Here is a 13,350-nt window from a genome sequence, read left to right as displayed (position 1 = left end):
ATGTAGGGCTGTAGAAGCCATGGTGGGCTTTGGGATTTTACTGTGAGGTAGAAAACTATTGAAAGGTTTTGAATAGGAAGTGACATGATCTGACTTATTTTCAGACAATCCCTCAGCCTCGTGCTGGTGTATAAATTATAGCAGCGACTAAGGTGGTAGGTGGGGAGTTGTCTGGAGGTGGTTATGAGAGTGAGTGATAGTGGTGACTTAAACTAGAGATAGCTGTGAAAGGGTGAGAAGTAGTTAAGACTAGAATTTGAAGATAAGGCCTACAGTGTTTTCGGACGGATTTCATACAGGATGTAGAAAAATGATAGGAGTCGAGGCCAGGGTTTCTGCCTGAGCAACTGTAGATAGATAATAGTGCCATTTAGCGATATTGCAAACACTAGGAAAGTGGGCATCAGGCTCCTTTTTGGAGATGTAAAATTTGCGAATCACATTTGATGTCCAAGTAGAGACAGTATAAACTTCATGTAGAGGATAAGCTTATATAGCTCTGTAATGTGATGAGGTTTTTTTTTTTTTTTTTTGGAGTCGATCACATGAGTCATATAAAATACCCCTGAGTTCTTTGAGACTAAGGACATTGACTTTATTTTCTTACTGTTTATGGAATATAGTACCTCACTTGAATTTGATGCTCACTGTTTCTTTTAAGAATCTAGAAATTTTGCTGTAGCTCTAGCCCCTTTTGAAACTGCCTATTACATTTTTCTTTTTTTTTTTTTTTTTGAGACTCTTGCTCTGTTTGCCCAGGCTGGAGTGCAGTGCTGCAATCTTGGCTCACTGCAAGCTCTGCCTCCCATGTTCAAGTGATTCTCCTGCCTCAGCCTCCCAAACAGTTGGGATTACAGGCGCATGCCACCATGCCTGGCTAGTTTTTTTGTATCTTTAGAAGAGACAGGGTTTTACCATATTTGGCAGGCTGGTCTTGAACTCCTGACCTCAGGTGATCCACCTACCTCGGCCTCCCAAAGTGCTGGGATTACAGGCGTGAGCCACCGTGCCCAGCCCTATGTTTTTACAGGAATTATAGTAGGCAGAAACACTTTTAATAGGGCTTATAACTTGTTAATCAAATCAGCCAGATGATAGTAAATATATTTTCTTCAAAGGGAGTCCAGAAAAAATCACTTAATTAGTTAATGACTCTGCAGTGCTGGGCACAGTGGCTCATGTGTGTAATCCCAGCACTTTGGGAGGCCAAGGCAGGCAGATTGCCTGAGCTCAGAAGTTTGGCTACCAGCCGGGGCAACACGGTGAAACCCCGTCTCTACTAAAATACAAAAAATTAGCCTGGCATTGCAGTGTCCCAGCTGCTCGGGAGGCTGAGACAGGAGAATTGCTTGAACTCAGGAGGTGGAGGTTGCAGTGAGCCAAGATTGTGGCACTGCACTCCAGCCTAGGTGACAGAGTGAGACTCCATCTCAAAAAATTAAAGAAAAAAATGATTTGGGGAATGGGGGTCATATGTCTGAATGACTCAACTTTTTCCTTCCAATGGACTGTAGTGGAACGTGGTTTTGCCATCACTTTGAATAATTCTATTTGAGAAATCTTAACTGTGTAAGCAGGCACTTAATAATTTTTTGAAGTAGTCTTATCTGAATTTTGCAGCCCAGTCATTAAACGGTAATTATTAGATATTTACTGTTCACCTGTGAATGTGAGAATACTTTGTGAGAATTATTACTTTGCAATATTTTCATAAGCATTACCCTTATATGACAAATGAACATATTAAATTGCCTAAGGATGAGCAATTAAAAGTAAGGACAGAGACAACATTAGAATATGGTGTTTTGGCCGGGTGCAGTGGCTCAAGCCTTTAATCCCAGCACTTTGGGAGGCCCAGGCGGGTGGACCATGAGGTCAAGAGATTGAGACCATTCTGGTCAACATGGTGAAATCCCGTCTCTACTAAAAATACAAAAAATTAGCTGGGCATGGTGGCGCGTGCCTGTAATCCCAGCTACTCAGGAGGCTGAGGCAGGAGAATTGCCTGAACCCAGGAAGCAGAGGTTGCGGTGAGCCGAGATCGCGCCATTGCACTCCAGCCTGGGTAATAAGAGCAAAACTCCGTCTCAAAAAAAAAATAATAATATGGTGTTTTAAGTGTGTGCCTTAAAGAAAAGCTTGGGTGTATCTTAACAATATTTAGACAAGCAGAATGACTTTCCATTTCTGTTTCTTTATTAAATAGTGATTTTGTAAGAGAAATATAAAGAAAAGTGTTATATTTTGCCACTATTCAAGGTTTTGTTGCTATTCATGAGCCTGATTATTTCCTTTTTGTATAGGAAGATTTTCAGTCAATGACTTACGGATTTAAAATGGCTAACAGTGTGACAGATCTTCGAGTTACAGGTAAAATTATTTTTAAAGATAATTCACAAGTTTTACATTTTCATTTGTTTCCTTTTAAAACTTATTGTTTCTTTTTCTAGGCATGCTAAAAGATGTGGAGGATGACATGCAAAGAAGAGTAAAGGTATATATGTTTTCTTTTTGGTGTAGAAACAGTACACCTCTAAATGTTAGGTTAACTTTACCTCATTACTAATGTGTAGAACCACCTTTTTCCTGTATTTGCTTTGCATGTTTTTGGTAATGAATTTGAACACTGCTAGAGGAGTTTCTGATAAGTTAATGTCATTTTCAAGTACAGTCATCCCTCAGTATTTTCAAGGCATTGTTTCCAGGACCCCTGTGGATACCAAAATTCAAGGATGCTCAAGTCTCTTATATAAAATGGGTGATATTTGTGTATAACCTGTTCATGTCCTCCTGTATACTTTGAGTCATCTCTAGATTACTTATAATATCTAATATGTTGTAAATGTTCTGTAAATAGTTATACTATACTTTTAAAATTTATATATTTTAATGTTACTTAAAAAATTTTTTTTCTGAATACTTTCAATGAGCGGTTGTTTGAATCCACCCTGTGGATACAGAGAGATGAGTATATTAAAATTTAACCCACTCAGTTCTTTCAACTTTTTGCCAATGTTTTAGATTTTTACTATGCTATTTTAAGAATAGTATTTTTCTCCCACTACTGTTTTGAGTTCCTCAAAGGCGAGCACTATCTCCTTCACCTTTATATCTTTAATAGCTGGTACAGTGTCTGGAACACAGCAGGCTGGTACAGTGTCTGGAACACAGTAGGTGAGCTAAGTAAATGGTGATATCCCACATCTGGTGAAAACCTTCTAGATGACCTTGATGATTTGCTGCCTTTCATAGAAATTAAAAAGGGGAAAAAAAGTTATATTTCTACTTTTTTTTTTTTTTTTTTTGAGACAGTCTTGATCAGGCACCAGGCTGGAGTGCAGTGGCGCGATATCGACTCACTGCAACCTTCGCCTCCCGGGTTCAAGCAATTCTCCTGTCTCAGCCTCCTGAGTAGCTGGGACTACAGGCACACACCACCACGTCCAGCTAATTTTTGTATTTTTAGTAGAGACAGGGTTTCACCATGTTGGCCAGGATGAACACTAGTATAACAGTATGTTTATCAAACTTCATATTCTCTTTTTCTGATTTTTACAATTCAGTGAATTGGGCATTTAGACACACAGAGTGCCCCACTTTTAGACGAGGAAAATACAGATTAAAGGAGTTAAGTAACCTGTGTCTTAGCTTTCCAAAAGGGCATGTAAATGGCAGCTTTAGGGCTAGAGCCCACAACTTCTAGCAGATCTTTCTGTGGTATTTGGTCAAATGAAATTGTCCACAGTAAGTTTTGTATTAAGATAGTTTGTATTTTAGTGTAAAACAGATTGGTATTAACCATTGAACTTTATGTTTTCATTATGTGATTTTCGTAAAGGTTACAGTTTTTTCCCTAACAGGGTTAGTTTTGACAGCATCAGGAATTTCAGTTAATAAAGGAAAATGTACTATGTGCCATATGCTTCTGCTTATGTTATTTCATTGTTTTGCTTTTGCTGTTTCAATACTTAATTCTTTTGCATGATCTTTATAATTTATGTTAAAATGACCTTTCTGTATATAGGATTAATAGGAGGACATAAATATAGACACTACGTTTTTTCTCCAACTGTTTTTCCCAAAAATAGATTCTCGTGTATACTCAAAAAATTACTGTTTTACCTTATATACTTATAATGTAATATTTTTTCAGGTGTGTGTTTATTCATTCACCTTTTTTAAAATTTTAGAGTACTCGAAGTCGACAAGGAGAAGAAAGAGATCCAGAAGTTGAACTAGAAGTAATTGAACTTATTTTCTGGTAGATAATATCAGAGAAGTCTACCTGTTAATGTTGTAGTTTTATGAACTGCGTTATAATTTATGGAAGCCCTTTTTAAGGTATTTCTTTAAAAATTGGACATTGCAAGGGATTTTATTTCCCTTGTATTCATTTTGATAATGATAATACAGCTCTTTCAAATACATGATTTCAAAACTCTTCAGTATTCCTGTGAGGTAGGAAGAAAAATACAATCTTTCACAGATGATGCATCACAGCTCCACAGTATCAAAAGTTGCTGAACCTTTGTCAAGATTCTAAATTTTCTGACTCTGCTAAAAGCACATTTTAATCAGTCCTTTTTAAAATGCAGACAAAATCAGTTTTTTTGAGATAATAGTGTAACTTTTGACTTAGGAAAAGATCAGTCCTGTTGATATAGAAACTTTACATTCCTATTTCAAAAGAATAGGCTTTGTTTTCTGCAGCTCATTTTTTAGGCATTTAAAAGCCTATAAGTGCAGGTGTCTGTAATGTAAATTATTAACATTGAGATTTAGGAGTTAATATATGTAAAATGAAATTCCTTTCATGGGCTTTGCATCTTTTAACTTCTAGTCCTTTCTTGTTTTTTTAGCACCAACAATGTTTAGCAGTATTCAGCAGAGTGAAATTTACTCGTGTGTTACTGACAGTGCTTATAGCCTTTACTAAGAAAGAGGTAAGGACAGTTAACATATCTATCTGTTTTAGTGATTTTGGATGTCATGCCTAAGTGAAACAGTTGTGAAATTTTTCCCTTGAAGTGCTCCTAATCTCAGATATACAGAAATCAGCATTTGGTATATTTATATCTGAGTAACCCTCATGACTTTCTCAAGAAGTCACATGAATTTTATATTCTGTAACTTATTTGTAAATAATACATTGGAAGCTGAAATTGCTTGTAGGTTGTTATATTTTGTGAATTGAAAAGAAGGAAGTAAAAATTTTAGGTAGGCCTATTCTTACCTTCAGTTACATAATTAACTCTTGGATTTGTATAGAACCAAAATCGAGCCCTAGATAGTGACGATTTTTTCTTTTTTGTATTTTTGCATGAATTCAAGTCAATTACAGATTAATTTGTGAATAGTTTATAAATGTGAGTAGGAATCCAGTTTTTACCATTAACTTCTGTAATTCTATTTTTCCCCATTTTTTCCCCCACCTTGATGAATGACATAGTAGCATTGTTGAAAAAATTTTCATTTTCTAGTTGATTGCATTTTTGGTTTTTATTGTTAAAAAAATTATTAAAGTAAACCAGAAATATTTTCTATTGTTTTTATCTTATTTTATTTTATTTGAGGCAGAGTCTCACTCTGTCACCCAGGGTGAAGTGCAGTGGTGCGATGTCAGCTCACTGCAATCTCTGCTTCCTGGGTTCAAACAATTCTCCTGTGTCAGCCTCCTGAGTAGCTGGGTATACAGGCATGTGCCACCACGCCCGGCTAATGTTTTGTATTGTAGTAGCGACGGGGTTTCACCATGTTGGCCAGGATGGTCTCGATCTGCTGACCTCATAGTCTGTCCACCTCGGCCTCCCAAAGTGCCGTGATTACAGGCGTGAGCCACCGTGCCTGGCTTATATTTTCTATTATTTTTAAATGAATCCTACATGTTATAAATGAGTTTAAAAAAAAAAAAAACATTTTCTATCCTAACAGGATCTGGACATCCTGTATTAAGTGCATAGTTTATGAAAACCAATGTCATTACAGCAAGCATTTAATTTCATTATTGTTTATAGGATTTTCCTATTTAATGTATATCTTTCAGTGAAAGAATATGTAAGAATGTTTTTGGTGATTTATTTGCTAGACCAGTGCTGTTGCAGAAGCTCAAAAATTGATGGTTCAAGCAGCAGATCTTCTTTCTGCCATTCATAATTCATTGCATCATGGCATCCAGGCCCAGAATGATACTACAAAAGGAGGTAATTGTTCAGTTTTCTCCTACTTTCTTTCCTTTTTTCCATCCAAAATATATAGTACTTAGCTTATACTAAAATTTCTTTCAAGTCAGTCTTGTACCTTGCAATGTTTTACTCCACAGACTTACAGTGTTTAGGTTCTCCTCTCTATATATTAGACTAAAAAACAATACTGTAGAACTTGGCCATTTCCTGTGTATTACTATTTAGACTCGGAATATGTATCCTCTCTTATGTCCGTGCTGAGATGTTAGAGCCTGGGAGCTTCTTCTTGCTGCCCTGAAAAGCCAGTGCAATGAGAACAGCAGAGAAAGAGTTTAATTATCATGGGGTCAGCCAAATGGAAGGATGAGAGCTGTTTCTCAAATCTTCCTCCCTGAGATTTCGGGCACTAGAGTTGTTGAAGAATATATTGGTGGGCAGGGGACAAGCAAGGAGAGGAGGTTAGTTTTGGGAAGGGACAGTTATCTTTATTTTAAATTGTAAACTAAATTTCTCCCATAGTTGCTTAGTCTACACCAGGAATGAGCAAAGACAGTTAGCTTGTGAGTTTAAAAGCAAGATGGAGTCAGCTGTGTCAGGTTTCTCTCATAATTTTTGCAAAGGCCATTTCAATCTTAACAATGAATCACCTTTTTGATCACCTCTTCTCTTTTGTCTGAGAGATCATCACCTCCATTATACAGTCTACTCTGAACACCAGGCAGGCCTAGATATTCTCTCTGTTTTGAAGAAACTTTCAATCTGTGTTTTTCCTCTGCTCTCATACCACCACATCAGTCATCAGTACAGAAGACTTGTGTGATCAAAATGTTTCACACACACCAGCCGGGTGCCCTCTAATTAAACTCCCATTGAAGGAGTGTTTGTGGTGGTTTGTGTGGAAAATACAAACTCCAACCTCCACTCTCTACCTGGAGGTAATGCCAGGTTCCACAGGTTGAGGACTCAGTCCCCCAAGACAGCTCTTCCTTCACAAGCACCAGTTGCCAAGTCTGGGTTTCCAGAACTTCTGACCCACGGGCTTCAAGTCGGGATTCCCAGGATGCCACCTTTGGTTTTGGCTAATTTGCTTTAGCGACTCACAGAACTCTGGGAAACACTTACTGTGTTTACTGGTTTATTGTGGAGGCTATTATGAAGGATGCAGAAGAAGAGGTGCATAGGGTGAGGTATGGGTAAGGGTCTCGGAGCTTCAATGCCCTGCGTGGGTATACTGTCTCCTAGGAACTTCCACATTTTCAGAAACCTGGAAGTTGTCTGAACTGTGTCCTCTTAGTTTTTATGGAGGCCTCTTTACATAGCATGATCGATTAAACCTTTGGCCATTGGTGATCAACTTGACCTTCAGCCTCTCTCTCATTCCTGGAAGATGTAGAGTGGGGCTGAAAGTCCCAACCCTTTAATCATGCCTCTGTCTTTCTGATTATCTGCCCCACCCTGAAGCTGTCAGTCATTAGCATACCAAAAGACAGCACTTGGAGAATCTAAGGATTTTAGGAGTTATATTAGGAAACAAGAAGGAATACCAAATATATATTTCCATACCTTCTGTGTTCTCACTGCATTCATACACGCCTTTGTTAGATTTTTTTTTTTTTAGTACTTTGTATTTTAGTTTTTTACCTATTTGTCTTTGTTTGAGATTTTCAGCACTTTTAGGCCAGACACTCCCTTCTTGTGTATCACCCTGCTTGGCATGTTGTTGGCACTCAGATTTTATTTATGAACTATGTCTTAGAATAGAATAGTGTACCTCTGTTATAAAGTTTACAGTGGGTTAACATTTTAGATAATGTGTAGCAATTTTGATTGTTCTTAAAATTCATTAAAATGAGATTATATCCTTTTTTCCCCTTCAACGACTTGGCCATTCCAGTATAGAGATGAAGAGAAATTTATATGTTTCAAATTAGTGTTACCTGGTTGTCAGTCTTGTGACCAGAAAGGCAAGTTTTTACTGATTCGCACCTCTTTCCTTTTCCATACCTACCCTCCATTTAGAGACAGGCATTAGTGTTCCCCTTCCTGTAAATTTTTTTTTCCTTACTAAAATGTTAGGTAACAGAGCAACCCAGAAGGTCATTTGGGTTAGGAAATCAGAATTATCATAATTTTTATGTTTCTGCTAGTTGTGCTGAATTTGTGTTTGGTTATAGGATGAGTGACTAGGTGGCATTCGGTACCATAGGACATAACAAGGTGGTTATACATAGAAACTTAGTAGTACATGTTTACAGAGAGGGATAAAATGTCCACAACTCTTAAATGCTTTGAAATCTACAACAATAATACTTTTATGAAAACCACTATATAATAAATGACTTCAAAGTAATTTGTTGGTTTGTGTATCAACAAGATGATGCAAAGCAAGAATCTTCCAGATGATTGGAATCTGGATGTTTCTTTTTGCCATGTCTGTCTACTCCTGGGTTATTCTGCTCTATATCTGTAATCAAGCAAACTCTGAGATGATAATTGTCATGTGATTGTTACTAGCTACAGCTTGGACTTTCCTATATTTCAGACCAGTGCTAAAAATAGCTCGTGCATATGATCTTCTCTATTACTCTGGTTTTATAGTCTGCTGACAGGCTTCACGAAAGTTGTTTACATAAAATTGGCTTGAATAAACCTTTAAAAAATGTAATCTTAGGACTAAGCAGGTAAAATTTTAAATTTAAGGAGTACTCATCCTGTGCTTATGTGTATAATACCTTTTTGCTGGCTTAATTTAACTTTGTAATTATCCCTTAATCATAAGCCATGCAATTCTATAATAAAAAGGTTAATGCTTTCCTAATGTCTATTCTAATAGAAGAATGATGAGAAAGTAATAGTATAGATTAGTTTCGGTCTCTACTCATTCTGCCTTCTGGTTCTATTACAACTCTAGCTGGTGACAAAATGGCTGTGTAAATCTTGAAATCACTGAGCATTCATTTTAGCTTCTCATTGAAAGGCGTATATTCTTTTTTCTTTTTTTTTCCATATATTCAGTATGAATTGTAAACTGGCATTAAGGGAGAAAGTAGGAATAATCAAACTTGATCTGAGAATTACTTGCTGATACATTTACTCAGTGCATGGTAATATCTTTATGAAGATGCAGAATGCAAAAGTGGTTTTGGAGGTGGATAAGGAGAGCACCTCACTGATAATGGGATTTTTTGATGCGGTTACATAGAGCACTCTACTATTAAAATAAATATTTGGCTCTGGAAAATGGATAGACAAACAGATTTTGGAGTCATTTTCAGTGCTTATGAGGGAGTAGATGTGTTTACTTGAGGCTTGCTGGGTTCAAAGATGTGACCTTGGGTTATATCGTTGTTGAAGGAAGAAAGGAGCAAAAAAAATCCAGTGAAGCCGATGTTATTCTTTGTTTTTGCTTATATGCTGTCTTGAATTTTACAGTTCTTTTTTATATATCTGTGGAATTTTAGCTCATCCTTTAAAGTGATGTTCACATCACCTCCTCCAATGAGACTTTCCTGGCTGTATTGGTCAAAATATTTTTTTCTCTCCATGTTTGCTCATAGTTATCTGTGAATTGGGTCTAGTTTACCCTTTAGATTATAAGCATCTTTAACAGTTGCCAATGGAAATAACATTTAAATTTATGTTGCCTGAAATTAGTAGATGCTCTTGGGGAGTGTGTTTTCAAATCTAGTACACAGTTTCAGGAGGACTTGTCATCTTTTAAAAATAAATTAAAAGATACCTGATTAAACTTGGTGGGTTGAACACATGTATTTGCTTTCTGAAATCACAAGCAATTAAGAAGTAATTTTTTTTCAAGGCATAGCTGATAAAGATGAAAAAGACAAGAAAAGGAGAAAATAGCAGTAAAATTATTTTGGAAGCTGGAAAACAGAAGGACCCTGACTTAGCTATCTCCAAATAATTGTATTCTTAGCACTGATAGAGGAAGTCAAAGGCAACCCAGTTCATACTGTGGATCCCCTGAAGGCCGCATTATTAGTTTGCCAGATACTTCTGGAAATGGGTATGAGAATTTAGCTGAGAACATGAGAACTGGTTGATAATCTGTTTAGAAGGAGAAATTTCTTCCTCCTTTTTGCTGAGTGACACTCCTGAACCTCACAGTACTAAAAGTTACTCTCTGGAGGAAGGGGACAGAGGGATTCTGTACACGAGGGAATAAGAGGCCGAGTTGAAGGGTACACATTATGAAAGAGTTAAGTGAAAGTTAAGTAGTTATTATTGTGACCTACTTCTCCCCTCTGCTCCTCTCCTCTCTCTTTCAGAACAGGGTAGCCAGTCACATGTTCTACACTTAAAAGTTTAGAAGATTCTTCTTAGGGAAGTCTGACACGCCCAAGAGGTAGGGAAAAACAAAAGCAAAATCTAAATATGTTAATATCAGCAATTCCCCTGATAAAATGGCTTGGTTGAAAGCTCAATCTATGTTCACAGTGCTTTTTTTTTTTTTTTTTTTGAGACAGAGTCTCTTTTCATCGCCAGGCGCCAGGCTGGAGTACAGTGGCGTGATCTTAGCTCACTGCAACCTCCACCTCCCAGGTTCAAGCAATTCTTCTGCCACAGCCTCCCAAGTAGCTGGGACTAACAGGCGTGCGCACTACCACGCCCAGCTAATTGTTGCATTTTTTTTTTTTTTAATTGAAGACAGGGTTTCACCATGTTTGACAGTATGGTCTCGATCTCTTGACCTTGTGATCTGCCCATCTTGGCCACAGGCGTGAGCCACCACGCCTAGCCCACAGTGCTCTTAATGGTTTTTTGTGTGTGTGCTCTAGTTTAAAATCTGAGTATATAGTTAAAGGTGGAAATCTCTAGCCTAAAAGAAAGAGAATAAAACAGGCAAGCAAACGAAATACCTAAGAGAAATGAGAAAAATCGATACATATGTAAAACAAAAATAGGATGCTGTACGAAAGGAAAAAAGGGGAATATGTTCTTTGAGATTGAAAATAGAAGATCACAGGAGGTGGGAGGCAAGGGGAGGGTAGTATTCAGAGAAATACCTAATGTAGATGACGAGTTGATGGGTGTAGCAAACCACCGTGGCACATGTATACCTGTGTAACAAACCTGCATCTTCTGCACATATATCCCAGAACTTAAAGTATAATTAAAAAAAAAAATGGAAGAGCAGAAATGACAAAAATAGAAAGTTTAGGACACAAAGTTGCAGAAATCTTAGAGCCAAATATGAAAAGGTGAAAAATAAGAAGGTTAAAGATTATACAAGGCTTAGTCAAGAAAGGTCTACTATTTAATAAAGGTGGATAAACTAATATAAGTTGTTCCAGAAATATAAATTAGAAAATAGCAAAAAAACAAACAAAAAAAATTACTCAATGTGGTGGCTCATCCCTGAAATCCCACTGCACTTTGAGAAGCCAAGGCAGGAATATTGCATGAGGCCAGGAATTTGAAACCAACCTGTACAACATAGCAAGACTCCAACTCTACAAAAAATTTAAAAATTAGGTAGGTGTGGTGGTACATGCCTTGTAGTCCTCAGCTACTCAGGAGACTGAAGTGGGAGGATTGCCTGAGCCCAGGAGGCTGAGGCTACATTGAGCTATGGTTGTGCCACTGCACTCCATCCTGAGTGACAGAGACTCTTCAAAACAAACAAATAAACATGTAGGAAAATTTCCTGGAGACAGATGATATGAATACCCAGATTGAAAGGGCCAATAAAGAGCCACCCAGCACAACCAGGATGAAAATTGACTTGTACTGAAGTGGCATATCATAAAAGAATGATAGTGGCAACAAATAGAAGATTGTAAGAGAAAAGAGGCAAAACCAAGTTACATACACAGAATCAAGACAGAATATCACATGTGTGGCAGCGGTGGTAGAAACGAGAAGTCAGTGAAGTGAAAACAAAGTTGGAGGATTGTATTTCCTAATTCAAAACTTACACAGAGCTATAGCAATAAAGACAGTGTAGTTCTGGATAGATACAGATCAGTGGAATAGAATAGAATTGAGAGCCCAGAACCAAACTCTCATGTTCTCAGTTGCTATTTGACAAGAGTATCAAGACAATTCAGTGGGGAAAAAAAAGTCTTTTCATCAAAGATGCCAAGACAACTGGATATCCACATGCCAGAGGATAAAGTTGGATTCTCCCACCACCTCTGCTGCTCCTATGCAAAAGTCAACTCAGAAAGGATCAGTTACTTAAATTTAAGAACTAAAGCTATAAAACTCCTAAAATATAGGCATTAATCTTACACCCAGATTTAAAAAAGCAAACCTGAATGAAAAAATGGTCAAGAGATTGAACAGATATTTCTCTAAATAAGATATGCAAATGGCCAATAAGTACATGAAAAGATATGCAACAACATTAGTCATAAGGGAAATGCAAATCATAATGAAAAGTTACTGCAGCCCACCCACTTGATTGCTGTAATGAAAAACATAATAAAAAATCTTGGCCAGGATGTGGAGAAACTGGAGCCCTAATGCAGTACCAATTGGAAAGTAAAATGATACAGTTCTCTTGGAGACAGTCTGGTAGCGCCTCAAATGTTAAACATAGAATTATCCAAGGGAAATGAAAACATATCCATACAAAAAGTTATACACTAATGCTCATAGCAGCATTATTCATAATAGCCAAAAGGGAAAAACAGCCCAAACGTCCATCAATGGGCCGGGCGCAGTGGCTCACGCCTATAATCCCAGCACTTTGGGAGGCCGAGACAGGTGGATCACGAGGTCAAGAGATCAAGACCATCCTGGTCAACATGGTGAAGCCCTGTCTCTACTAAAAATACAAAAATTACCTGGGCATGGTGGCACATGCCTGTAATCCCAGCTACTCAGGAGGCTGAGGTGGGAGAATTGCCTGAACCCAGGAGGCGGAGGTTGTGGTGAGCCAAGATCGCACCATTACACTCCAGCCTGGGTAACAAGAGTGAAACTCTGTCTCAAAAAAAAAAAAAAAAATCAATGGATGAATGGATAAATAAGTTCACATACCCATCTAGTGGTGTATTATTTGTCAATAAAAAGAAATGAAGTACTGAAGGACCTTTAAAACATTGTGTTACATGGAAGAATCTAATCAGAAAAGACTATTTATTGTATGATTTCCATTTATATAAGATGTCCAGAGTTGGCAAGTCTATAGAGACAGAAAGTA

At 37.5% G+C, this 13,350-nt stretch overlaps 1 protein-coding gene across 8 annotated transcripts in view; it reads left to right on the top strand.

Moving 5' to 3' along the window:
• The window catches only part of NAA35 (N-alpha-acetyltransferase 35, NatC auxiliary subunit), an 80,522-nt gene that overhangs the window by 31,327 nt on the left and 35,845 nt on the right, over positions 1-13,350 (top strand). For all 8 annotated transcript variants that reach the window (XM_078367288.1, XM_017972425.4, XM_054255163.2 and 5 more), the window contains 5 exons: positions 2,304-2,370; positions 2,451-2,494; positions 4,191-4,241; positions 4,860-4,943; positions 6,086-6,200. In XM_078367288.1, the coding sequence (XP_078223414.1) occupies positions 2,304-2,370; positions 2,451-2,494; positions 4,191-4,241; positions 4,860-4,943; positions 6,086-6,200 (361 nt within the window). The remainder of the gene's footprint in view (positions 1-2,303; positions 2,371-2,450; positions 2,495-4,190; positions 4,242-4,859; positions 4,944-6,085; positions 6,201-13,350) is intronic.

The sequence above is a fragment of the Callithrix jacchus genome, chromosome 1 (genome assembly GCF_049354715.1).
Source record: "Callithrix jacchus isolate 240 chromosome 1, calJac240_pri, whole genome shotgun sequence".
Taxonomy (NCBI): domain Eukaryota; kingdom Metazoa; phylum Chordata; class Mammalia; order Primates; family Cebidae; genus Callithrix; species Callithrix jacchus.
The sequence above is the reverse complement of the archived record's forward strand: the minus strand, read 5'-3'. Positions and strand labels throughout refer to the sequence as shown.